Below are 25,689 nucleotides of genomic sequence, written 5' to 3'. Positions count from 1 at the left end.
CTCGGAAGGGTTAACCGAGATTCTCTTTCAATCTCAGCCGTTGGTTGGACATAAGCGTCCGTTGGACACTAGAAAAGCCCCCTTTCTTCTACAATCTACAAGCACACACCTTTCGAGTTGTCTCTTAGGGTTTTTAAGGATTTTCGTCTTAGAGACCCAAATCCTAATCCAAAGGTTATGGAAGATTATCTAAAACCCTAAAAAATCAATATAAAAAAAGGTAGGTGTTGATTTGTCGAAAAAGCCTATAAATAATATGGTAGAATTCGAAAACCTTTACAGAAGAAATTCGAACGAATAGTAATGGCGAATCGAACTTACTTCGAGACCTTCTTGGAAGGTTGGATCGTCCGCCAACAAAATTTCCTGGACGAGCTTATCTTTCTCTCCACCCAAATAAACGGAAGAGAATCGGATCAGAGAGACTTAATCGCACGTGTGATCTCACGTTACAGAGAATACTTCGAAGAAAATTCAAGATCAGCAGCACAAGAAGACGTGTTCGTGATCTTATCTCCTCCATGGTTAACCAATTTCGAGCGAATCTTCCTCTGGATCGGTGGGTTAAAAATGAGTCTATCGTTTCGACTCGTTACGAGATCGGTTGTCGATCTATCGGAAGATCAAGTAGAGAGGATGGAAATGTTGAAGGAGGAGACGAAAGCGATGGAGAGTGAGATGGTGAAGGTTCAAGAGAGAGTAGCGATGCCATCAATGGTGGAGATTGTGAGGAGAAGAGAGAGGAGTGTGGATTTAGAGAGAGAGATTGAGATGGTGAGAGAAGGAATGGTGATGTTAGTGAGAAATGCAGATATTGTAAGAGGGACGACTTTGAGGGAGATCCTCGAGATACTACATCCTGTTCAAGGTTTAAGGTTTTTAACTGCTTTTGCTCAGTTTCAGTTCTTGATTCGTCGATGGGGTTTACAGAGAGATGCAAATACGTAGAGGAGGACGACTTGATGAGAGTGTCTTTGCTATAATACTCAAACGAGGTTTGAGGATATCCATTAAACTAACGGTTGAGATTGAAGGATGTTCCTTAGAGATGCAACGAATATCTGTTACCATGTACAAATCCCTATGGAAATGATTTTACTTTTTCCTCTTTTTTTTACGTCATGTCCGATGCTGTGAAGGTTAGAAAAGTCCTTTTGTTTTTTTTGAGAATTTTTTTTTTTTTTTTAAAGAAAAGTTTATATATATACTTAAAATAAAATTTATTTGACAAATACAAATTGATCCAATCAAATTGAAGCCCAGTCAAATTGTGTCCAACCAAAATTTAGATTTGATTATTGATTCAGTATTTTAAAAATTACTATGGACCCAACTATGAGCATTTTTCATATGTGATTCCTAACCATATGATTCGACTGTAATCAAATTAATGCCTATAAATCATCATTAATATTTTTTTTTTCTTTTTTTTTACTAATGCAAATCCACCATAGAAGTGGCTAACCCAAAAAAGAATTATTTGATTAAAAAATAATAATAATAATAATAAGGAGAATGACCTATGGTGTGGGATGTGGATATTTGGGGAAACAAGCTAACCTTACTAACTTGGTAAGATGTCAAATCTTATTAGAGAGTCATCTAGATTTCATGGAAAAAACTTAGATTAAAATAATAATAAAAAATTCATTTTTGAACTTGATCCAAGGCATTGAAAATATAAGCTCACCGAAGTCCCCAATTTGAAATTAAAATTTAATGGTGAAATTTTTTTTTTTTTTTTTTTTTTCAGAGTTGGTAAAATGTTTTCATCTGCAACCATGTAGCATCGGATCATGTTTTTGAATACCACAAGATGATGTGGTTAGAAAACTTTCCTCAATAAAGAAAGTAGTTTTAATACTTGGGGGATTTAGGTGAAAATATTTGAGGTAAATATTTGACATTTGTTCTAAAATGGATCTCTTAGCCATTGGGCAGCTGTTATATGGAAATAGGTATTTGTACATATCACCACATTCAATAGGTGACAACTATTGGAGCCCTTGATCAGGTGTGGGTTGGGCTTAAGTATGCATTGCTAGGGGAGAACAATATTTATACCTGGACCCCCCCACATCTAAAGGTATGTTTTGGGTTAAATTAGCCTACAGAGGGATTACTCAAGAAGCAATGGAGAAATAATGTTTTGGAGAAACAAACGCATCCGTAGACATGGGTTTGTGGCTTGGTTTGCTTGGGCTGCTAGATTTCAGACTTTGGGACTGAAACATCACTGATCCAAATCATTGATTGTGAAACTCAAGTTCCATGGAGGATCAATATTTGGAATGCTTATTATTTCTTTGTTTGAAAATGTTGCATTTTGATTTGTGTCTAGGGAATGTAGCAGGGCTGCGGTTTTTATTTTTTTATTTTTTATGACTTGCATGTCTAGAGATCTCTTGCACATTGTTAGTTTGGGAGGATGCCATTGGGCCATCCTTATTGAGATTGTAATTCCTTTTCTTTTTTTTTTCGGTTTTTTTTAAGAATAATTGAGGTTAGAATTTTTAGAATGGGCTCATTTTTTTTATTATAAGGATGGTCTTTATGATGTAGAGATCATCCTCATCAAAAATCAGCTCATTCCAAAATTTCTAACCCTGATTTACAAATTGAAGAATCGGGGATCGTCCGATTTTTGTACACCACTTTTGATGGGGTTAGAAGTTTCGGAATGGGCTGATTTTTTGTGAGTATGATCTCCTCATCATAAAGATTATCCTCACAAAAAATCAGCCCATTCTGAAACCTCTAACTCATACATTGAAAAAATGTTTGGTACAAGTTGAAGAATCGTAAACCGTTCAATTTTGTAAACCACTTGTAATGGAGTTAGAAGCTTCGGAATGTGTTGATTTTTTTTTTTTGTGAGTATGATCTTCTCATTATAGAGATCATACTCACAAAAAAAAATCAACCCATTCCGAAGCTTCTAACTCCATCAAAAGTGATTTAAAAAAAAATAAATTGGCTATCTTGTTGTCCCTAGAATGTTCCCTATATATACTCTAGAACATTTCTATGTATATATAGGGACGGTTCAGCAGCCCTAAAGTTTGCCAAGTTTGGTGCCAAACATTTTTTGTAAATCACTTTTGATGGGGTTACAAAGTGATTTACAAAAAATGTTTGGCACCAAACTTGGCAAACTTTAGGGCTGCCGAACTGCTCCCTATATATATATGGGTCAGGATCCGTGTACACATATATCTACTCGTACATCTACAATGTGCTTTGTCCTATGTGGGCTAAAAGTTTTGGATTGAACTGATTTTTGGTGAGGGTGATCTCTATAACGAGAAGATCATCTTCACAAAAAACCAGCTAATTCTAAAACTTCTAACCCCATATTTATGAGTTGAAGAATCATGGATTGTCCATTTTTTGTAAACCACTTTTGACGAGGTTAAAAGTTTTGGATTGAGCTAATTAGAGATCATCCTCACCAAAAATCAGCTCAATCCGAAACTTCTAGCCCACATAGGACAAAACACATTGTAGATATATAAGTAGATAATGTGTACACGAATCATGACCCTATATATATGTAGGGGAGAGTTCGGAGGCTTTAAAGAGAGCCAAACATTTTTCAAAATAAGGGTTAAAATTTTTAGAATGTACTGATATTTTCCTCCACTCTCAGGTGTGTCATACCCCAGTTAAGTTTCGTGACCCTCTTATATTCATAATTCTCCCTTTCTCCATCAGATCAACCTTCTGAAGTAGTTGGTTGGTTAACATGGTCTACTCCTCGAATTGAAACCCAGGAACTCATGAACATTTCTCTTAGAGCCATGCTAAATCGACTCAAAAAAGACCAACACTCATTGATGTGGCAATATACACGAAGAGTCATGATAATCTGCGCTCTGAGTCGGGCAAAGTTATCCAAGCTAAGTTTGCCTTAAATCCTAATCACCAAAATCAATAAACCAATCATATATTCTTGACCATCGAGAAAAGTCTAATGATTTTCTAACTCAACTCTAACAGAATAACTCAAAAACTCACTGATGTCATGTGCAAGAACTGTAGATTTTTTCTCGTGATACAACTGCACATGTGCGGTTGTGTATCACGAGGAAAAAATCTACTATTTTTGCACATGTCACGTCAATGAGTTTTTGAGTTATTTTGTCAAATTGAGTTAGAAAATCAGACTCTCCAAGAAATTCCAAGTGTTCTAGAAGCTTAAGCTTGTAAAGGGGCTAGTCAAGAGTATTAGATAATGTGGTCTTGAACTCTAGGTCATCAATTTTGAGTGTTTGTGGTTGCTTGGGACATTTGAAAGCAAAGAAACACTAGATCTTTCAAAGGGAAGGCTCAAATCCAACCAAGAGATGTTTTTGTCGATTTTGGGGATTTCAATTTTTTGGACCAAGATTTTTAAGAAGTTCAAAGGGGTGTTCTTTGAGGGTTTCCTCATTCGTTGGGAGTGTGTTTGCAATCTTGTGGAACCCTACCTTAATGTTTTAATTTTTGCTTCTTTTTTTTTTTTTTTTTTTGGCATTTGTTTCTTCTTGTAGGTCTACTCGACCAACTTTGTATTTCCTGTTTTTTCTTTATCTGGAAAAAAAAGGGTCATCTGTCACAAGCACGGTTGTTAATCAGAGTTGTTATAAGTCAGCAGACTATCTTTGGTGTAGCACCACCAAAGAGTGGGCCAAGCATGCATGTGTCCGTTACTCTGAACGAGTGACAAGGAGACCTGTAGTTGGATAGCTCTTAAGGAATAAAAAGGCTGGAGGATTGGTGTTTTAATTTGGAACAGAGGATTCCTTGCCTGTAACTCTAATTCCAGAATTAATACCTGTCAAGTGTTGGACATCCTCGATGCTAGATGCCCAACTACATATGATGTTATAAGCCTTACAGCTTATTTTCTTCCACTATTACAGGAGCGATGAAAGATGGGATTATTGATTACTCTTGTAGAGACAAAGTGAGGGTTTAAGATGTTACATGCGGCTACGCTGCTTGAACACAGTTGGTTTGAAGCTCGATATCCCAGTAATTTCCCTCCCAGTCACCAGGCTGTTAATATCGTAAGTACCTTCATATGTGAAAATTGGCTCCAAATCGCAGAATGCCTGAAACCCAAAAACAGATCATCCTAGTTATGAGTTTTGGATGCAAGATTTGGACCACCAATTGGAGGGTGTGGATAAGAAGCTCGTGTTCATCAGCGATACTTGTATTCATGAAGTGTAATAACAGCGGTATTAAAGCAACATTCTTCTACGATAATAATAGAAGAGGAAGAGTTATCTTCCCTCAAAGCATCGTATACATGCCACAATCGTATCAAGATGCATAAAAAGTGATTTTCTATTTCGGAAAATTGACTGAAATGATCCTCTGATTTAATACCCAATTAAAAGGAAGTATTTGTCCAGTATTCTTTCATCCATCAAGGAATATTTGCTAAATAAAGTTCATTCATAAAACAAAAATTAACATGTGAAATGCACACAGAAAGACAAAAAAAACTATGGGAAATTATTAGTGACATTTTTTTCCTAAACTATGCAGACCATCAGAGGGGCTCAATTGCACAGAGTTCATTCATAAAATCAAAACTAACTCGCAAAATGCACACAGGAAGACAAAAATCTATGAGACAATTATTAGTGCATTTTTCATAAACAAAAGCTAAAATTCCAAGTTCAAGGATAAATCCTCCATAATCAGTTTGCACCAAATAGAAAATAATAATAAAGCTAAAATAAATGACATTAACAATTGAAAGCAGAAGCAAGCAATAGTAGCATGAAGTGCATAAATCAACTCAAATAAAGAAATTTGGAAGCAAGAGAAAGTTGTAAAACCTTCGCAACAAGAAAATCAGCCAAGATTCCATTTCCACCAAGTAACTCTCGCCCAAGGAAAACGGTCTCCCTTGCCTTCAAAGTATTCCATGCCTAAACATTTAGAAGTATGTTATTGCTTGGTATTGGAATTGGTAGAACTTCTACAACTTTACTGATCATTGCAACATCTTTACCTTCCCCAAGCTAGCATGACCGGCCGTCATTTTTCCTGACTCATAGAGCTTACAGAGGCGCCAACCAACAAGAAGCATAGCTTGAATATTACCCAACATGCGGACAAGTTTCTCTTGGTTAATTTGGAATGCTGCCAATGGAGCTCCAAACTGTTTCCTCTCGTTCAAATACCTAAGTTTTAGTTTCTAAGAAGTTATGAACTGCAGTGTTTCAACATAGTAAAGATAGAATAGCACATTTTTTGCTACCTTTGACACATATCATAGACACCCATTGAAATGCCAATTGGCTGCCAGGCAACCATGACACGTGAAACAGCAAGTACCTGCTTCAATTAGGTGTTAATTAGGAAAAAATAGAGGTGGGACAATCCAAAGTCTACAAGAATCCAAGAAAGTGGTGATAGCTTGTTGTAAGAACTTTAAGAAAATATGAAACCTAAATAACATACTTTCCACACTCACCCACCCACCAGTAAGCCACACTCAAGGATGTCATCTACACTACTACAAACGTTCACTTTCTCTAGAGAAATCAATTATCCATGCAAACCCAAAAATAACCACACAAAAAAAAGGAAAAAAATATAAAAAAAAGAAAGAATTAAAAGATTCCCTCACTACTCAATTAAGGAACCGTAACAGAACTGGTATAACATCATACCTTGTTCGTATCCTGAAAGGAACTAACACCAGGTAACCTATCTTCTTCAGGAACAAAGACTTTCTTCAAGAGAATATCCCCATTCTGAACAATCCTTAGGCCAATTTTGTTTTCTATTTTAGTAGCCATCAGTCCAGGGGAACCCTTATTTACGATAAATCTGAAAATGGTCGACAGAAGCGCCATGCATTTTATGAGAAGGAACATAAGCCAATGCAAAACCTCCTTTTAAGTAGCAATTCCATACTTGGATATTTTAAGCATGAACTCAAGTAACTCAATGCAGAAATAAAAAAAGGGTATTATCATTAAAAGTGCGACATATATAGGCCGCATTATATAAACATCTATTTTATAAAACACAACGGTGGACCCAACTCCAACTATAGTGGAGTGGAGTGCAGATTACCCTACTTTATTGCCTTTCTTCTTCACCACCTCCAACTTTATTGCCTTTCCTCCCCCCTCTAACTTTACTATCTTCCCTCTTTAACCCCATTAACCCCAAAGAAGATGCCCATGCCTAAACTCTAGCATTCCAAATGCAGTGTGCAAGTCACTATAACCCACCTAAGAAATCCCCAGCAACACCCACCTGGGAGATATGTTGGACTGAACATGAACCCAATCAATCATCCTAACTATGTTTTTTATTACTCCGGGGATTGTTCACCCTCATTTTTCAACCCCTCAGACAGATTTAAAGCATATGGTCCGCAAGCTTACAATCATTCAGCTATAGTGTTTGTGCAACTCTCGTAGGTGGGACCCTTGAGTGGTGTATTTTGGGTTCTAATTGTGCACCAGGCATGGATATACTGTTCATTGTGGTCTCCATGGAACAAAAACTCCTAATTACTCACCCATTTATCTGGTTTGTGTCTGTGTTCCGAGCAAAAATAACCAATACATCAGCAAAAGTACTGTTTCCTATCCATCGCTTTTGGCCTTCAAGCATCCAACCTCCTGTTACCTACTCTTCTCAATGCGAACTTAGGATGTTAATGGAAATATATAATAAAAAAAAAATAGTTCTACTTGCAAGATTAATTGAAGGTTGAGAGATTGGACCTTTGTTGCTGTTGTTCTCAAAGAACTTGCATCACTTCCATAATCAGGCTCAGTTAAAGCCTAAGGTGCATGTAGATGCAAATACAGAAATAAGAAATATCTAACTTATTTACAAGAATTATAGCGATGTGTTAATTATGAGTTGCTTACCCAACAAGCTACAGTGTGCAATTGTGCCAGGGAAGGTAAATATTTCTGCTTTTGTTCCTCTGACCCACACAGTGCTATTCTTCACAATTTGAACAAGTAATCAAAAGTCAAACTCATTTACACTCTGCTGTGTTTCTCAAAAAAAAAAAACTCCAGCAATTAGTGTGTCAACAAAAACATAATTTAAACTAAAAGCCACCATTGAGATATTACCAATTGTAAGCATCGCCAAGGAAGAATGCACCAAAATGAATGTAGAACAGCTAGCATCAACTCTGGCAACCTCCGCAAGAGCAATAGCGCTACTGGTAATGGTGAGCCCTGGACACCCATAGCCCTGATCACTAGAAACAGTCAAACAGCCTATCTACAAATTTTCAACCCCAGAAACAACTCAAACAAGAAAATAATGGAAATTAAAGTACCTTAATTGTATGAACTGCCACTTAGCGAAGTGGTAAGACATGTGGAGGGTTGTTCCCATGTCCTAGGTTCAAACCCCCTTGAACCCATACTTCTTATGTTAACCACTAACCATATTACCTGTCCTAACCAAGTATTTACCTATAAAAAAAAGTACCTTAATTGTGCCACCAGCAATACTCAGGGCCCCTAGCTTTGGAATAATGTGAAATGGAAACTCGGCCTTCTCCCAGTACTGGAAAAAAAAAACAAATATGGTTTATTATTTATTTATTTTTGGGAAGGCAAGCTGGGGTTAGGCAGACCCTGAATATATTCAAATTTTATAACCAGCTAATAGCAAACAAATATTACCAAGTTGTGTGGATTAGAGGTTTGAAAAACATAAAATATGGAACGGATTCCTGCTAATTTGTCCAGATTTACTAATCAAACAATGGTAACAACAGTTCCAGCATTTGAAAGATGCCATAAAAGAAAATAATACCCCAGCCATTATTGGAGCAATTTCTTTTTCCATGACTACTCTGACTTTGCTCTTGATGTCCTGCTCCTCGGGAGTTAATAGATCATCAAACTGATAATAGTCTGAAGCTGCGATTTTTAGAGATGGGGAACACAAAAAAAATAAGGAATAGTCCACCAAAATGTGAGTATAAACATTTAGGATACCACAATAGAGATGGTATATCAAACACAAATCTATTACAATATGAATATGTTCCTAATGTTTCCATATAGAGAATAAATACAAATTTTCTAGTGTCGATCTCAAAAGTAAACGAAAATGGAGTAAGTTCCCAGTACCTATGACATGGTACTCACATTCAACAAGTCCCAGTTCAGCAAAGTCCTTGTAGTTATTTTGATATTTCATTTAAGTTTCACAAATAGCAAGAAATATTAACAACATGACCATGTGAAGTCGCTTGCACAATATTTAAAATTAATGGTCATCAATCTTACCACAAGGAGGAAAGACTGATGCTGGAGTTGCCTGGGGGAATGCAACAGAGATATCCAGTGCTGGCAATTGAGAATATGAACTCTTGACATCCTTAGAGAGATTATCTGCATGGCATTGACAGGAACATTTTGTTTGTTTGAGCAACAAAAGCATCTTCAGCAGTAAAGAGAATCTAATCCCAAAGCTAGCAAATAGCCTAATACAATTGGTAGAAGACTAGCAACTAATCAACATCGAAGGCTAAGAAGAACAGAGGCGACAGAAAGAAGAATCCAAAAGACAGATTTCTACATAGTTGAAAGAAAAATAAGTCGATAGAAAATTGAAGTTTTATAATGCAAATTGATTTCCCCATAGAATAAATGCAATTAAAAGAAAAAAAATCCATAATACTTATAAAACATGCAGCCATTAATTTCAGAGGATCCTTATTTTATTATTTAGAAATTAGAAGTATTTATATCAGCCTTGTTTGCACCACACAAAAAGAAACACTAGTATCATTTCAGAATGTCACACCCATGCCGGTGTGCTACTGGCTGGACCCGTGGTCAATCAGGCACATGTGGCTAGGCTGGTGGTTGCGGGGTGGAATAGCAAGGCTGGGGGTGAAGTTAGTCCCAAATCGGCTAGGGAACGTTCGAGATTCTGGGCTCTTAGTAGTCCAACTCCCCTACCTTGTAACAACATGGTTTAAAGCTGTGAGGGGAAACCTAAAGCGAACAATATTGTTAGCGGCGTTAGATAGATTCTGGCTAATGACCTGTGAATTAATGCGCTCAGTAAGACATCAGCCTCAAGCAATCCATTCTAATTCAACTCTAAAACCAACCAAATCATCTTTTCATCAGCCTAACCTTGGTGAATCCCCCAACAAAACCAAAACCTCAAGAGTGAAATCGTAGCAAAACCTGAAGTAGCAAGTTATCCAAAAAGGTTTCAGGTAGATATGTGTTTCTTCTATCTTTCCCTTGTTGAATATAACAACCAAATGAAATGTCAAAACTTTTAAATCCCATCGATTAGGTTGGTTTTAATCTCCAACTTTAGTATAAGATATCATTGTTTAAGTTTTGGAGTCATCAAGAGAAACTTGAAATTTAGGGTTTAAGCACACCTAACTTAGTTGAAATTATAATTTTTCATCTGTGGGGACCATATTTGTCATGCCACACGATAGGGACACTTGTAATGAAAGTAAAAAACTAAGACTCAACTTAGCTAGACTTATACAAACCCATAGACGAAGAAGTATGTCACTAAAATTAGGACCAGAATCATGAGGAGCATGAGCACAGAAGAGTAGAAGGTCACATCTCATCTTAGGAGCAAGGTATCGACCGAGAACTTCTAGATAGTAGGACACAGAAGATTTAGGAAGAAGAAGAATAGAAGAATGACCTACACGCAAACTAAGTAGCCATTTTTCATAAACCAAGTTCAGGATATAATCCGCAAGCACACCACTAAATAAGGCACATAGCACACAAATGAAACCCGAGATAAACATCCAAAACCGAGCATGTCAAAGATAAACTCGAAAGATTTGAATCTAGTTGACAAGATGCTACAAGTCAAAGATATTTATCTCCACATTTAAGAACCTGCAACACTTACACATCAGGTTCAATCCTACTGACATGATAGGTTCTTTGCACAAAACACTTGAGCAAACCTAAAATAGCCTAATTTGTAGAACATCTGGGTCAGTGACATAATGACACTTGTTTGTAGAATTCGTCTATATAAGATGAATACATTAAAAAGGTGTGGAGGAGAGTTGGGTTGGCCAGATTATCCTGAGTTAGAAATATAAGACTCTGCAACTATATTGTTCATCATCTTCCTCGCATTCTCAAGTTTGCTCGCTCTTTCGTAAGATTTACTGACAAGATTGTTGGAAGAATGTTGGCAGACCCTACACCAGGGCCCCTACTTCTTATCCTTGTGTCCTCTTTCGCTGCTCAGGAACTCCAGAGTAGTGGAGAAGATTTAAACCAATGTCAAGAAGAAAAAGAAGTCAAGAGAATAAAGTAAAGTTCAACAGAAGGATAGAAAAATCAGTTTGAGAAGAAATGAGAAAATTATAAGCCAGCAAGGAGAGAAAGGGGATCAAAGAACTGAAGAAGGAGATGAAAGAATGGAGTTCAAAGTCAAGTCTTCCGACGTTGGGAGGCATCTGACCTGACGCCGATCAAGGAAAAGGAGTTGAGCTGCCGCCAAAAGAGAAACCACAGTCGCTCCTACTTCAAGCTAGGAGTGAACCCAGACTCAATCGAGAGAGAAAGGTCTTCAGGATTGAAATCGAAGCCATCAACCAGGGAGGTTGGTCATGGCACATAAGTACACGCAAAAAGAAGCACCTCAGGTCACCGACCGAAGTGAATGGCAATCCTCTGCCCAAGGTTTGAAAGGCCAAAAAGCTTCTGGGAAGGTTTGAAGGCATCAGGCAGGAAGCCTTGGGAAGAAGAATTTAAAACAAAAATCTTACCAAGACAAATTGAAACCGAGCTCTTCCACTTCCATACCCACAATCAACTGAGAAGACATCAAAGGTGCAGGAGAATTCAAACTTTGACCATCCCAAGGAAAAGGTAGGAAAGTCAAGATCGAGCTCTTCATCTGAAAGCTACACACATCTCAAGGAGTGGAAAGCCTAAAAACCTCTCCACATCATCCAACTTGACTTTTTTATTAGCTAAAACTTGATTCAAGAAGTTTTTCAAGCTCAACATTTGGTGATTTAGAGAAATTTTCAGGTTTTTTGATAAATCATATCTCTACTCCCTGGATCTATCAAATAAAACCTAAACTTGCACCTCATCTCCAACGACGTGCATCCATAACTTCAATAAGCTCCCAAAAAGTTACTTAATTGATCTCTTTTAATATTTCTGAAGATCATAGTGTTAGCTTCCGATTTTTGCGGACAGATCTAACAAAAACCCAAAACCCTCTTTTTCAGAGCTTCGTTAGTGGTCCACAGTGTCTTCAACGACACGTTTCTTGTAGTTAGGAAACGTGACCCACTATAGATTAGAAGTGTGGCAACGAACCAAAACGTGGACGAGTGCTTGATGGAAGCCTCGATCCAGATTGGTTATTTAAGCTCCGTTTGGTCCCCAAATTCCTTACTTTCTATCTCTCCTTCAGTCTTACACCATCTAAAAGAGTGAATCCAAGTTTTGGAAGTGCCAATCGAGATGGAAAAATCACAGCGTAAGAGTGAAAATCAATGGCTGGAGGTATGTATTTTATATAATTTTTGGGCATTTTCAGATTTCGATTCTCTTTTAGTAAGTTCTTTATTTCCGCATTTTTTTTTTAGAATCGATATTAAGAAAATTAACATTTGGTATCAGAGCCGCAAAATCTCTGCCTTGATATTTTTTATGCATTCGAAAATATGTAATTTTTTGTTTTGGTTGAAATTTTATTTTAAAATTTTAGTTTGATGCATATTAGAGTTAGAAATCATTGAGAAGTTAGATTTCTAAATTTTACATATTTTTTTAAACAATCTTTTTGGTGTTAAAATGATGATTTGGAGACTGATTTTGACTGTTGGGTTGCGTCAGATCGAAATCGGGTCGTCGAAACGACCTTACTGAAGATTGAAGACGACCAATTTATAAAATAAAATAAAAATAAATAAATTCTAGAGATATTTAGGCATTTATTTAGAAACATGCCTACTTTTTACTCTTTTTACTTATTTATTTATGCATATAGTATTCAATTTGTTTAATTGTATGCAATTTATTATAATAATAATAAAATTTAATTAAAATTGTGCAAAACCTAAATTAATTATGCTCATATTTATATATTTGCATGAATTAATTATTCTACTTAAATTAATTATGCAAAATTTTGTATGATTATTTATGGTTTGAAAGCATGAAATTAAAGTGATATGCATAATATATTGTTTCTAAATAATGCAATATTTATACTTGAAATTATAGGAATGATTATCCATAGTAATGACATGTTAATTTCAGTTATTTTATGCAAAACAATATTTTAAGTATAAAAGAATAATGTCTAAATGAACCATATAATTTTAGTTAATTAGAGAATGGCCACAGCATCTTTAATTAAATAAAACTATAATTAATTAGGATCACATAAAGATTATTTAAATATTAATTGTAATTAATTATACTTAATATAATAAATTTTATCCCACAAGAATTTTTATTATATTTATATAATTAATTAGGATAAAATATCAAATTATTCATAACTTACCCACATGAATTATGGATTAATAATTTGGTAGTTTTATCATAGAGTTTAATCTAAAATAGAATATATATCAAATTATAATTATATACCATTTATAATTATGAATTAAGTAAATAATTTGATAAATTATATCATAAAGAATGATTGAATCTTTTAAATTAAAAATTTATTCCACATATAATTTTTTGTCATTAGATTCAATTTTTAAGTATGATTTACATTGGTAAAACATGAAATTTTATTTAGGTCTCAACTTTAACATAAACATATAATTTTTAATTTATACAGCTTCACAAACTGCGAATTTTTCTGATATCCGATGTGATATTCCCGAATTAAAGGGTGATAACTATAAAGTATGGAAAGAGAGAATTCTCCTTCACTTAGGGTGGATGGACATTGATTATGCTATTAGGAAAAATAAACTACCTGCAATTTCTAATATCAGCTCTACAGCGAACATTATGCTTTATGAAAAATGGGAGCGATCTAATCGTCTCAGCGCAATGCTCATCAAGACAAAAATCTCTGCTGGTATTTGTGATTCTATAGATCAATATGATAATGTCCGAGACTTGCTAAAAGCCATTGATGATCAATTCATCACTTCAGACAAGGCACTCACAAGTACCCTAATCATGAAGTTCTCATCTCTAAGGCTCACTAGTGTCAAAGGTGTGCGCGAGCACATCATGCATATAAGAGATATTGCGGCTCAATTAAAGAATCTCAATGTTAAAATGTCGGAGTCCTTTTTGGTGCACTACATTTTGAATACATTTCCGCATCAATACAGGCTCTTCAAAATCTCTTACAACACACATAAAGACAAATGGTCAATTAATGAACTCATGACCATGCGTGTTCAAGAGGAATGGAGACTAGTGATGGAATTGGGTAAGAGTACAATGCTGGCTACGTAAGAAAAGGGCAAATCTTAGGCTAATCAAAAAGAGAAAGGTAAAATATCTCCTCAAGTTGATGTCAAGAAAATTTCCAAGTGTTTTTTCAGTAAAAAGATGGGACACGTGAAGAAGAAATACGCCAAATTTAAGAAATGACTTAAGGACAAAGGTAATTCAATCTTGTTTGTTTGTTATGAATCTAATATGGTTCATGTAGATATTAACACATGGTGGATTGATTCTAGATCAACAATCCACATTTCGAATTCCTTGCAAGGTTTGCAAAACCTAAGGAAGCCAGTGGGAAGTGAGCAAAGCATCTTATCCAGAAACAAGATGGGCTCACATGTGGAGGTTGTAGGGACATGTTGTTTAACTTTAAATAGTGGTTTTATTTTAGAATTAAAAAAGAACTTTTATTTTCCAAGTTTTTCTAGAAACTTGATTTCAGTTTCAAGACTTGTACCTTTTGGATATTCCTTTCACTTTTCATAAACATCTTTTAGTTTATTTTACAAATCTGATTGTGTTGAGAATGGTATTTTATCTGATGGTCTTTATTGCATTAATTTACAAAACAATGCCACTCATAATGCTATGCATGTTAAAACCGGTACTAAAAGATGTGTTACTAATGAGGATTCCTCTAAATTATGGCACCGGAGATTAGGTCATACCTCCATAGAAAGAATTAAAAGATTAGTAAATGATGGAGTACTTAGTACTCTGGATTTTACTGATTTTGAGATTTGTGTGAACTGCATAAAGGGAAAGCAGACCAACAAGTCAAAGAAAGGTGCTACTAGGAGTTCGACCATATTAAAAATCATACATACTGATATATATAATCCAGATATGGACTCACATGGTCAGAAATACTTCATCTCTTTCATAGATGATTATTCACGATATATGTATCACTACATGCTTCATAACAAGAACAAAGCATTAAATGCCTTTAAAATTTTTAAGGCTGAAGTAGAGAAACAATGCGGCAAGCAAATTAAGATTGTGAGATCAGATAGAGGTGAAAAATATTATGGTAGATACACAGAGGATGGACAAGCACCTAGGCCATTCGCAAAGTTTCTTCAAGAGCATGAGCTTATTGCCCAATACACCATGCCTATTTCACCGGACCAGAATGGTGTAGCAAAAAGAAGAAACCGAACATTATTGGGCATGATGCAGAATATGCTAAGCAACTCCAATCTTTCTAATTCCTTGTGGGTTGAAGCACTTAAGACGGCAGTATATATATTAAATCGAGTTCCAACCAAAGTTGTTCCTAAAACACCATTTGAATTATAGAAAGGTTGAAAGCCGAGTTTGCGACATATGCGCGTTTGGGGATGCCCATCTGAAGTAAGAATTTATAGTCCACAAGAAAAGAAGCTGGACCCAAGGACCATTAGTGGGTATTTCATTGGATATGCTGAAAGGTCTAAAGGTTATAGATTTTTTTGTCCATCTTACAGTACTGGGATTGTGGAATCAAGAAATGCAAAATTTCTTGAAAATGACTTGATCAGTGGGAGCGATCAAATCAGAACTTTAAGTTCTGAGAAAGATCATTTAGAGTCCTAACCTTCTACTTCAGGTGATAGATTGGTTATTGTTCACAGCGCCCCTCAAGTACAAATTGATGTTAAACAACCAATCATTGAAGTTCCACAAGCTGTTGACAATATTCCGGTAGATCAGGTTGTTCAAGAGTTGCCCGAGACTTCTGAACAACAAGTTGAACCTCATACTTCCGAGGAAAATGATGGTGCGACATTAAGAAGATCTACTAGAACTAAGAGGTCAGCAATTCCTGGTGATTATGTTGTGTATCTGCAAGAATCTGACTACAACATTGGAGCCGAAAATAATCCCGAGTCTTTTTCACAAGTCATGAGTTGCAAAGAATCAAAATTATGGTACAATGCTATGGAGGAAGAGATGAATTACATGAAGAGTAACGGAGTCTAGAACCTTGTTGAGTTGCCTAATAGTGCAAAAGTCATCGGTTGTAAATGAGTCTTTAAGACAGAAAAACGCATTACACAACATTGAGAGATACAAGGCAAAACTCATTGCTAAGGGATTCACTCAGAAAGAAAGAATCGATTACACGGAGATCTTTTCTCCTATATCTAAGAAAGATTCCTTGCGCACTATTTTGGCATTAATAACCCATTTTGATTTAGAGTTGCAACAAATGGATGTAAAACGACATTTCTTGGAGATCTAGAGGATGAGATTTACATGAAACAATCTGAAGGATTCCCCTCTAATGATGGTGAGCAATTGATTTGCAAGCTTAAGAAATCCATATACGGTTTAAAACAAGCATTCTGTCAATGGTATTTAAAATTTCATAATGTAATTTCTTCATTTGGTTTTATAGAAAATATTATGGATCAATGTATATACCAAAAGGTCAATGGGAGTAAAATTTATTTTCTTGTTTTATATATGGATAATATTTTGCTAGCAAACAATGATAAGGATTTGCTGCATGAGATGAAACAATTCCTCTCTAAAAATTTTGATATGAAGGATATGGGTGAGGCGTCTTATGTCATTGGCATTAAAATCCATAAAGACAGATTTCGAGGTATCTTGGGTCTGTCGCAGGAAACCTATATCAATAAGGTTTTAGAGAGATTTCGGATGAAGGATTGTTCACTAAGTGTTGCTCCCATTGTGAAGGGTGATAGGTTCAATTTGAACCTATGCCCAAAGAACGACCTTGAGAGGGAACAAATGAAAAACATTCCATATGCTTCTGTTGTTGGAAGCCTAATGTATGCTCAAGTCTGCACAAGACCTGACATTGTATTTGTTGTGGGAATGTTGGGACGATATCAGAGTAATCCAAGTTTAGACCACTGGAGAGCTGCAAAGAAAGTGATGAGGTACCTTTAAGAAACTAAAAACTACATGCTTATGTATAGACGGACGGACAATCTGGAAGTAATTGGTTACTCAGATTCTGACTTTGTTGGCTGTGTTGATTCACGCAAATCAACATCAGGATACATTTTTATAATGACCGGTGGAACTGTATCATGGAAAAGTGTTAAGCAGACATTGACTGCCACTTCTACTATGGAAGTCGAGTTCGTTTCTTGTTTTGAAGCTACCTCGCATGGCGTATGGCTTAAGAGTTTCATATCTGGGCTTAGAATTATAGATTCTATCTCTAGGTCATTGAGAATGTATTGCGACAATCTAACTGCTGTTTTCATGATTAAGAACAACAAAAGTTGAAGTCAAAATAAACACATCGACATTAAGTATTTAGCCATAAGGGAAAGTGTTAAAGAAAAGAAAGTGGTCATTGAGCACGTTAACACTGAATTGATGATCGCTGATCCTTTGACTAAAGGCATGCCACCGTTGAAATTCAAGGATCATGTAGTGAATATGGGACTTAATTCCATTATGTAGCTTTTCATTGTATATACAATGTTATTTAATAAAACTCTTATGATTGTGATGTTTTCTCATATTTATGTGCACCTTAATTTATTTTCAGAAACCTCATTTGTGTAAGACCAGAATAAACATAGGGTTTATTCATTAAGAAATGATATCACATAAAATATAATATTAAAAAATAAATACATTGTCATACATGGAAGGTAATACTTGTCATTAGAGAACTTATCGCCATGATTCATGTATTTATTGCTTAATACAGATTATCGATGGGTTTAAGATAAGACATTTGTACTGTGGACCAAGTGGGAGAATGTTAGCTTCTGATTCTTGCGGATAGATCTAACAAAAACCCAAAACCACTTTTTTTCGGAACTTCGTTAGTGGTCTACAGTGTCTTCAATGACACGTTTCTTATAGTTAGGAAACGTGACCCACTATAGTTTAGAAGTATGGCAACGAACCAAAACGCGGACGAGTACTTGATGGAAGCTTCGATCCAGATTGGTTATTTAAGCTCCGTTTGGTCCCCAAACTCCTCACTCTCTATCTCTCCTTCAGTCTTGCACCATCTAAAAGAGTGAATCCGAGTTTTGGAAGTGCCAATCGAGACGGAAAAATCGCAGCGTAAGAGTGTGAAAATCAATGGCTGGCGGTATGTATTTTATATTTGGTCATTTTCAGATTTCGATTCTCTTTTATTAAGTTATTTATTTCCGCATTTTTTTTGAGAATCGATGTTAAGAAAATTAACACATAGAGCATGTCTTAAAAGACCAAATGAGATCGATTCTCTCAAATCTGATCTCAAGCTGAAAGCTTTCAGAATCCATTAAAAACAACAAGCGATAGCTAGTTAATCGAGAGATCTAATCCATTTGGAAAAATAAACAGTTTGAAAGTTTGTTCCGACATAATTAAACCATCTAATATTGAATCTGAATCTAAAACTTAACCTTCCATCAAACGATCAAATAAACTCAAATGCAGCCAAAATATAACTATAAAAACTTATCAGTTTTTTCTTCTTCTATTTTAATCTACGAAATAACAAACTGAAGATATACGAACCTTGATTCTGCGATGAAGGAACAGACATGGCGGTGCAAGAGAGAAGAATCAAAATGAACTCTGATTAGGGTTTTAGAAGAAAACGAAACCACAAGAAGATTAAAAACTTCAGCTCCAGTTTTAAAAAGGCTGGTGGGGCGAGTGGGGACACGAAGAGATGGAGACTTGTTAATTTTGGGGTGAGTAATGATTTTCTGACGCCATCCTCATACATCCGTTTACTGACGTGGCAGATGTTAAAACCATAGATCTTTCTTCAAGATACTACATATTTATGGGGGGTGTGCTGTGTATTTCGAGGAGATAGATCTGTGGTTCATGCCACGACAGGGGCGTATGTCATATGTGCATCAGAAAATTAAGACTCTTTGGGATTAGTTGTGCTGGTGATACGTGTCGTCTTCTTATTCAAAAGTTTCAGAAAAAGGCGTTCCTTACGTGTCATTTTGGGTCTTTTAAAAGCCTCGTGATACAAGTACGGTACACCGAGATTTACCCGGCAGTTATAAATGATGTTGCATGCATTTTTATTACAAAGACTCAACCGTTTGTTATGAAGTTTGTTACCACAAAACTTTACTTTATTAAGCAGCTAGAATGTGGATATCCATAAATACTAGTCATATAAAGACTACACATTTAGAGCAACTCCAACGTAATACCCATCTTTTATCCTAATTGCTGTTTTGGATAATAGTGTGTCCAACCCAAGACCCATTCATCATTATTTTTTGGGTCGTGGCCATGACATTTTTTATATATATAAAAAAAAAAATACTTACCTTTTTGAAGGAAAAAAATTCAGAAAATTATGTTGAAAATAAGTAAATTTAAAAAAAAATTAAATCTAAATTAAATTAAAAAATTATTAAACAATTTATGAGTAACACAATTGGAGTGCATATCACATAAATACCCATAATTGCAACCCACTATACGAAAAAAAACTCATTTATGGATATGGGTAGAGGGTGTTGCGTTAGAGATGTTCTTATATCGAGAGTCGTTATGGATACTTTCATCCATGATTTGTCCAAATCATCTCAATATCATCCATGAACGAGACAAATAAACATGACGTTTCAATTGTGTCGTATCTCATGAGATAAATGAGATGACTTGAACAAGTCAACCGGGATTTTGTATATTTTATTTAAAATAATTAGTTTTTTTTATTTAAATTCATATTATCTAAATAAAATAAGATTTTATTACCAAATATCTTCTAATCTAACTTATTTTATATAAGCATGTATGAATTAATGAGTTAAATGGTTTGTCTTGTCTAAGACGAGTTGGATCACTCAAGACAACTTGATCTCGTCTATGAACGAGACAACACATCAAAATGAGTTTCGAAACCATGTCCATAATAACTCTCCATAAAATAATTTTTTATTTTTTTATTTTTTTATTTTTTTATAACCAAAATTTAGTTGTTTAGCCCAAAAAACTTTTTCAGCGACAACAACATTCAACACAATCGTCATCTTGTTTTATTACCAAAAGGTAGAAAGAGAGAGTATCTCACTTTCTTCTTTTGCATATTGAAAGTTATTCTCTCCAAAATATTTCAAAATAGAGAATCAACATGCAAAGTGCCTATTCAAAACGACTGTTGGGAGGAGATGCCTAGCTCGATACAAAGTGCGTGTGAAACCCCGAATTTCTGATTTGTATCTCGAGGAAAAATAAATAGTGAAATTTTGAGAAAAATATTGAAAGTGGGACTTAGGGGTAAAATTTTAGGATGTTTCTGATCATTTTTAATGGAATCTGACCTCACCATTTGATTCAAAATTATCGAAAAACATAGTTTAGCCTGTAAGCACGCTCAAATGCGAGTCTGAATATAAAAGTTGCAAAATCCTCGATTACCGGGTCGGACCAGGCTAAAACAGTGACTTTTTGTTAGAGGAATAATTTTTAAAATTCGATCATACCATTGGGTTCATAACGAAAAATTATTCAACATAGACTATTTATTTGTCATTTTTGGAGATCAGGAAGTCGAATTATCGTCAAAAACGAAAATGACATCAAGTTCAGGGGTCACGTCAGGCTAAAAATGTAAATTTTTGATGGAGACATAATTTGTAGAAATTGACTATACCATTAGATCCGGAACGAAAAATTAGGCGAAATAGTATATTCGTTTGTCAGTTTTGGAGACCGAATGACCAAGTTATCGTCGATCAAAACAATAGGCGAAATACCGATTTCGTCCTAACTTTTATAAAAAAAAAAAATTTAATATTCTTTTTATATAACTCATCTTCCCCAACGCGTCATATGGCCGAGACATATAAAACGAAAATTTTTTTTTTTCTCCGATTTTTCCACTTCAGATCTCTCGCAAACGGTCCATTTTTGACGATCGCCGCAGAAGAGAAAAAGGTCCGCAGCTACGTTCTCTACAAAACCCACCCAACCTTTCTTCATTTCACTTTCTATTTCATCCAATATCGTCAAAAATCAGCCGTATTTGGATACGGAAATTTCGAAACTTTGACCTCGGATTTCGTCCGTTTCGGGGTCAAACCGTCTTTCGACGCAGAAGGGAGAAACGCCCGCAGCCTCATTCTCTACATAACCCAACCAAATTCCTTCCGTTTTCTCGTATTTTTCACCCCGTATAGTCAAAAATCAGCCGTATTTTTATACGGAGATTTTCGTAACTTCGACCTCGATTTTCATCGGTTTCGGGGTCAAACCGCCTTTCGCCGTAGAAAGGAGAAGAGACGAGCACATCGAGATCTTCAAAACCACCAGGTCGATTTCAAAAATCAGCCGCTTCGAAGTTCGGTCCGTCTCGATTTCCGTGTTGATCGTCTCGATTTTCGCGCACACGCTTTGATCCTTTCGCCTAGAGATAGTAAGGAACTCTGAATTTCTATTAATAATCATAGATTGTGAAAATTGCATTTAGGATTTTATTGGAAAAATTTGGATGTATTTTCGAAATATAGAATTCTTTGTTTATTTCAAAATTCACGCCAGAAATTGCATGTTTGATATGTTTAATTGTATTTTTAACAATTATACGTGGGTAGAGTATTTTAAATAACGGTTATTGCCATAAATTGGGTCTTGTGCACTGCTCGGACCCCGTTTTGATATGAAATTTGTATTTTTTTTTCAATATTATTGATAGAAATAAATTGTATAGTTGAAAAATGTGATTTAATATTCAATGAACTCATATTGAGTTGATGAATATCAGAAAATGGATTTTTATGAAGAGATTGAAAACTGTAAAAGTCGAAAAAAAGGGAAAAAGGGTATGAAATGGTAAAATGTCAGAGTCACACCCGAGGGGTGATGTCTGCATTTTACGTTGTTGTGTTGTATGCAGGTTGGTGAACGGATATCCAGGGATAATGTTACTGGTTGCATGTTTATTTACTTTCTGTTAGCGCGAGGCGCTCTGTTATGTTATTTATTTTAGGCCGGGTGGCCACACTTGCATGGTAGGAAACTGGATATCTATTCTCAACCTTGTATTGTTAATTTCTCTTTTGTTTTCAAATGAAAATAATATATATAAGTAGCTATTTTGTGAGCTGTTAAAGAGTTTGTGAATGCCTGAAGGGATAGTGCATCATATCATCCGGAGTGGTGTACTATCCTGGGATGTACGGTAGGGACCACCAAACTCATACGTGGTATGGGACGCGTATGAGAGTGGAGTCACAACTGGAATCCGGGTTTATTCCTCTCTATCTTTACCAGTGAACTTGTAATGTAAAGGTGGTCGTATACGAATGGTTTGTATCTTTGGGAATCACATGTACGCCTGATAGGCATAGACGAAGATGATTAGTCAGTGATCACTAACAATCTATAGTAGTCGAACGTTCTGACACATCGAAAAGAGACCCATTGCTTACGGTCACGTCAAACGGTCAGCCTGAGCCGGATAAATGGTCAACCAAGCGTGGTAAACAGCGACCAGCCACAAAATCAGGAACTAAGAGCCAGAGAAGAATTGTAACATCATGTCCCGACTGGGAGCGATCCAGTCGTGAATCCTAACTCTCTAATTCCAATACTCCACCATTGTGTATTATGTATCGGTTGCTTATTTTGATATATAAAATGAAATGCATGTTTATTGTTTCCATTTGATTAATTAGATTTGTATAAAAAGAGAATGTTATAGTGAGTACTGCTGATCGATGTAATGTGAGTTTTAAAATGTTTAATTGCTCATCCCTGGCTATATGTACCAGTTAATCGTAGTTTTCTTCTGTAAAACTTTGTTTATTTTAAAATGATTTAGTATGTTTATTCGTTCATGTTAGGAGAGGTTATTGGCAGAAATTATTGCTTCCTTACTGGGTAACCATTGTTACTCACCCTTTCCTTCTCCATTTTTTTTTAGTTTCAGATCTGAAGCTTGGCGAAACAAGTGTAGAAAATGAATGAGGATCATCTGGTTGGTCAGATAGACAACTAGAGTCCGTCACCTGGTAAGTACTAGGATTATACCCCCTAGTGGTGTCAGTTTCTCCAAGTAGTCTTATGGATTTGTCTTGAGTGTTAGGAATTCTGTTAGAGTGAGGAATTTTGTATAATCCTGTATATAATTTTTCTTCTTCCGCACTCTGATCTATCGAACAATATTAGACGTATATAGGCTTCCGCTGGTATTATATTTTGTTTGTTATATGCAGGATTGTATGTCGTTTATCAGGTGCAGGTTGAATCGCCTTGGAATGCTAACATAAACAGAGGAGGCTATGCCGAAATTTCGAGGTGCCACCTCGTACCTTGAAATCTGACATGGGGATTTGTGTTAGCGTTCGGCGGGGCGCCACAGTGCGTGGAGTTGCTCTTATCCAACTAACCACGTCTTTTAATAGAAATTGATGCGGTTAATTTGTTATTGGAGTGGATCTTGACCTCATCAATATGTGGATTATAAAGGACATAATTCTAATAACTTAAAAAAAAAATAATTTTCATCGTTAAATTGTAATTTTAAATTTAGAAGTTTAGCAGCCATCCATTTTCAACACCTTCAATCAAGTTCAAAAAGGATTTTTTTTTTTTATCTGATTTTTTTCATGAAATCAAAAAGGTTATCGTGTCAGATTGCCAATTTTAGTAATCCATGTGGGCCCAACGACTCTTAGTAAGATACGAAATCTTACTAAGTTAGTCATGCTATCTTGATTCATAAAGTAAGGTTTGTCTTGTAACAAACTTCATAAAGTAAGCGAGTTTTTGTAATAAAATTGCCAATTTTAGTAATCCATGTTTTACTCCTGCCTCGCTAAGTTTCGGATCTGAAACTAAAAAATGGAGAAGGAAAGGGTGAGTAACAATGGTTACCCAGTAAGGAAGCAACAATTTCTGCCAATAACCTCTCCTAACATGAACGAATAAACATACTGAATCATTTTTAAATAAATAAAGTTTTACAGAAGAAAACTACGATTAACTGGTACATATAGCCAGGAATGAGCAACTAAACATTTTAAAACTCACATTACATCGATCAACACTACTTACTATAACATTATCTTTTTATACAAATCTAATTGATCAAATGGAAACAATAAACATGCATTTCATTTTATATATCAAAATAAGCAACAGATACATAATACACAATGGTGGAGTATTGGAATTAGAGAGTTAGGATTCACGACTGGATCGCTCCCAGTCGGGACATGATGTTACAATTCTTCTCTGGCTTTTAGTTCCTGATTTTGTGGCTGGTCGCTGTTTACCACGCTTGGTTGACCATTTATCCGGCTCAGGCTGACCGTTTGACGTGACCGTAAGCAATGGGTCTCTTTTCGATGTGTCAGAACGTTCGACTACTATAGATTGTTAGTGATCACTGACTAATCATCTTCGTCTATGCCTATCAGGCGTGCATGTAATTCCCAAATATACAAACCATTCGTATACGACCACATTTACATTACAAGTTCACTGGTAAAGATAGAGAGGAATAAACCCGGATTCCAGTTGTGACTCCACTCTCATACGCGTCCCATACCACGTATGAGCTTAGTGGTCCCTACCGTACATCCCAGGATAGTACACCACTCCGGATGATATGATGCACTATCCCTTCAGGCATTCACAAACTCTTTAACAGCTCACAAAATAGTTACATATATATATTATTTTCATTTGAAAACAAAAGAGAAATTAACAATACAAGGTTGAGAATAGATATCCAGTTTCCTACCATACAAGTGTGGCCACCCGGCCTAAAATAAATAACATAACAGAGCGCCTCGCGCTAACAGAAAGTAAATAAACATGCAACCAGTAACATTATCCCTGGATATCCGTTCACCAACCTGCATACAACACAACAACGTAAAATGCAGACATCACCCCTCGGGTGTGACTCTGACATTTTACCGTTTCATACCCTTTTTCCCTCTTTTCAATTTTTAATTTCTTCAATAAAACATCCATTTTCTGATATTCATCAACTCAATATGAGTTTATTGAATATTAAATTACATTTTTCAACTAAAGAATTTATTTTTATCAATAATATTGAAAAAGAAAACAAATTTTATATCAAAACGGGGTCCAAGCAGTGCACAAGACCCAATTTATTGAAATAACCCGTTAAAATATCATACCCACGTATAATTTGTTAAAAAATACAATTAAACATATCAAACATGCAATTTTTGGCGTGAATTTTGAAATAACAAAAGAATTCTATATTTTGGAAATACATAAAAAATTTTCAGATAAAATCCTAAATGCA

The 25,689-nt window shown here is 35.6% G+C and overlaps 2 protein-coding genes and 1 long non-coding RNA gene across 3 annotated transcripts; 2 read left to right on the top strand and 1 right to left on the bottom strand.

Moving 5' to 3' along the window:
* The first annotated feature begins 59 nt into the window (after window positions 1-59).
* On the top strand, window positions 60-1,102 carry LOC147386298 (protein ZW2-like). Its single transcript, XM_086422055.1, has one exon. It carries the CDS (start codon window positions 304-306, stop codon window positions 946-948), a length of 645 nt encoding a protein of 214 aa, XP_086278181.1. The 5' UTR covers window positions 60-303; the 3' UTR covers window positions 949-1,102.
* A 3,679-nt stretch (window positions 1,103-4,781) lies between these two features.
* Window positions 4,782-19,100, bottom strand: LOC147386297 (acyl-coenzyme A oxidase 4, peroxisomal-like). Its single transcript, XM_086424495.1, has 13 exons — window positions 18,942-19,100; window positions 9,285-9,389; window positions 8,806-8,912; window positions 8,476-8,553; window positions 8,109-8,232; window positions 7,896-7,969; window positions 7,746-7,805; window positions 7,538-7,647; window positions 6,675-6,834; window positions 6,260-6,336; window positions 6,011-6,182; window positions 5,835-5,927; window positions 4,782-5,096 (listed from the first exon to the last, which is right to left on the bottom strand). Exons 1-13 carry the CDS (start codon window positions 18,967-18,969, stop codon window positions 4,965-4,967), a joined length of 1,320 nt encoding a protein of 439 aa, XP_086280621.1. The 5' UTR covers window positions 18,970-19,100; the 3' UTR covers window positions 4,782-4,964.
* Window positions 19,101-21,229: 2,129 nt separating this feature from the next.
* LOC147386296 (uncharacterized) lies at window positions 21,230-23,610 on the top strand. The gene is made up of 2 exons (XR_015172083.1): window positions 21,230-21,816; window positions 23,326-23,610. It is a non-coding gene; the product is annotated as an uncharacterized LOC147386296 (long non-coding RNA).
* Window positions 23,611-25,689: the final 2,079 nt, after the last annotated feature.

The sequence above is a fragment of the Akebia trifoliata genome, chromosome 14 (assembly GCF_017979445.1).
Source record: "Akebia trifoliata isolate Shusen 1 chromosome 14, ASM1797944v1, whole genome shotgun sequence".
Lineage (NCBI taxonomy): Eukaryota > Viridiplantae > Streptophyta > Magnoliopsida > Ranunculales > Lardizabalaceae > Akebia > Akebia trifoliata.
This window is presented reverse-complemented; position numbering and strand designations above follow the sequence as displayed.

Coding starts and splice junctions, on each gene's coding strand:
- LOC147386298 (XM_086422055.1), top strand. CDS start 304: ATGGCGAATCGAACTTACTTCGAGACCTTCTTGGAAGGTTGGATCGTC.
- LOC147386297 (XM_086424495.1), bottom strand. CDS start 18,969: ATGTCTGTTCCTTCATCGCAGAATCAAG. Junction 7,970..8,108: donor CTTGGCGATGCTTACAATTG/GTAATATCTCAA, acceptor TGTGAAGAATAG/CACTGTGTGGGTCAGAGGAA. Junction 6,183..6,259: donor GTCTATGATATGTGTCAAAG/GTAGCAAAAAAT, acceptor ACTAAAACTTAG/GTATTTGAACGAGAGGAAAC.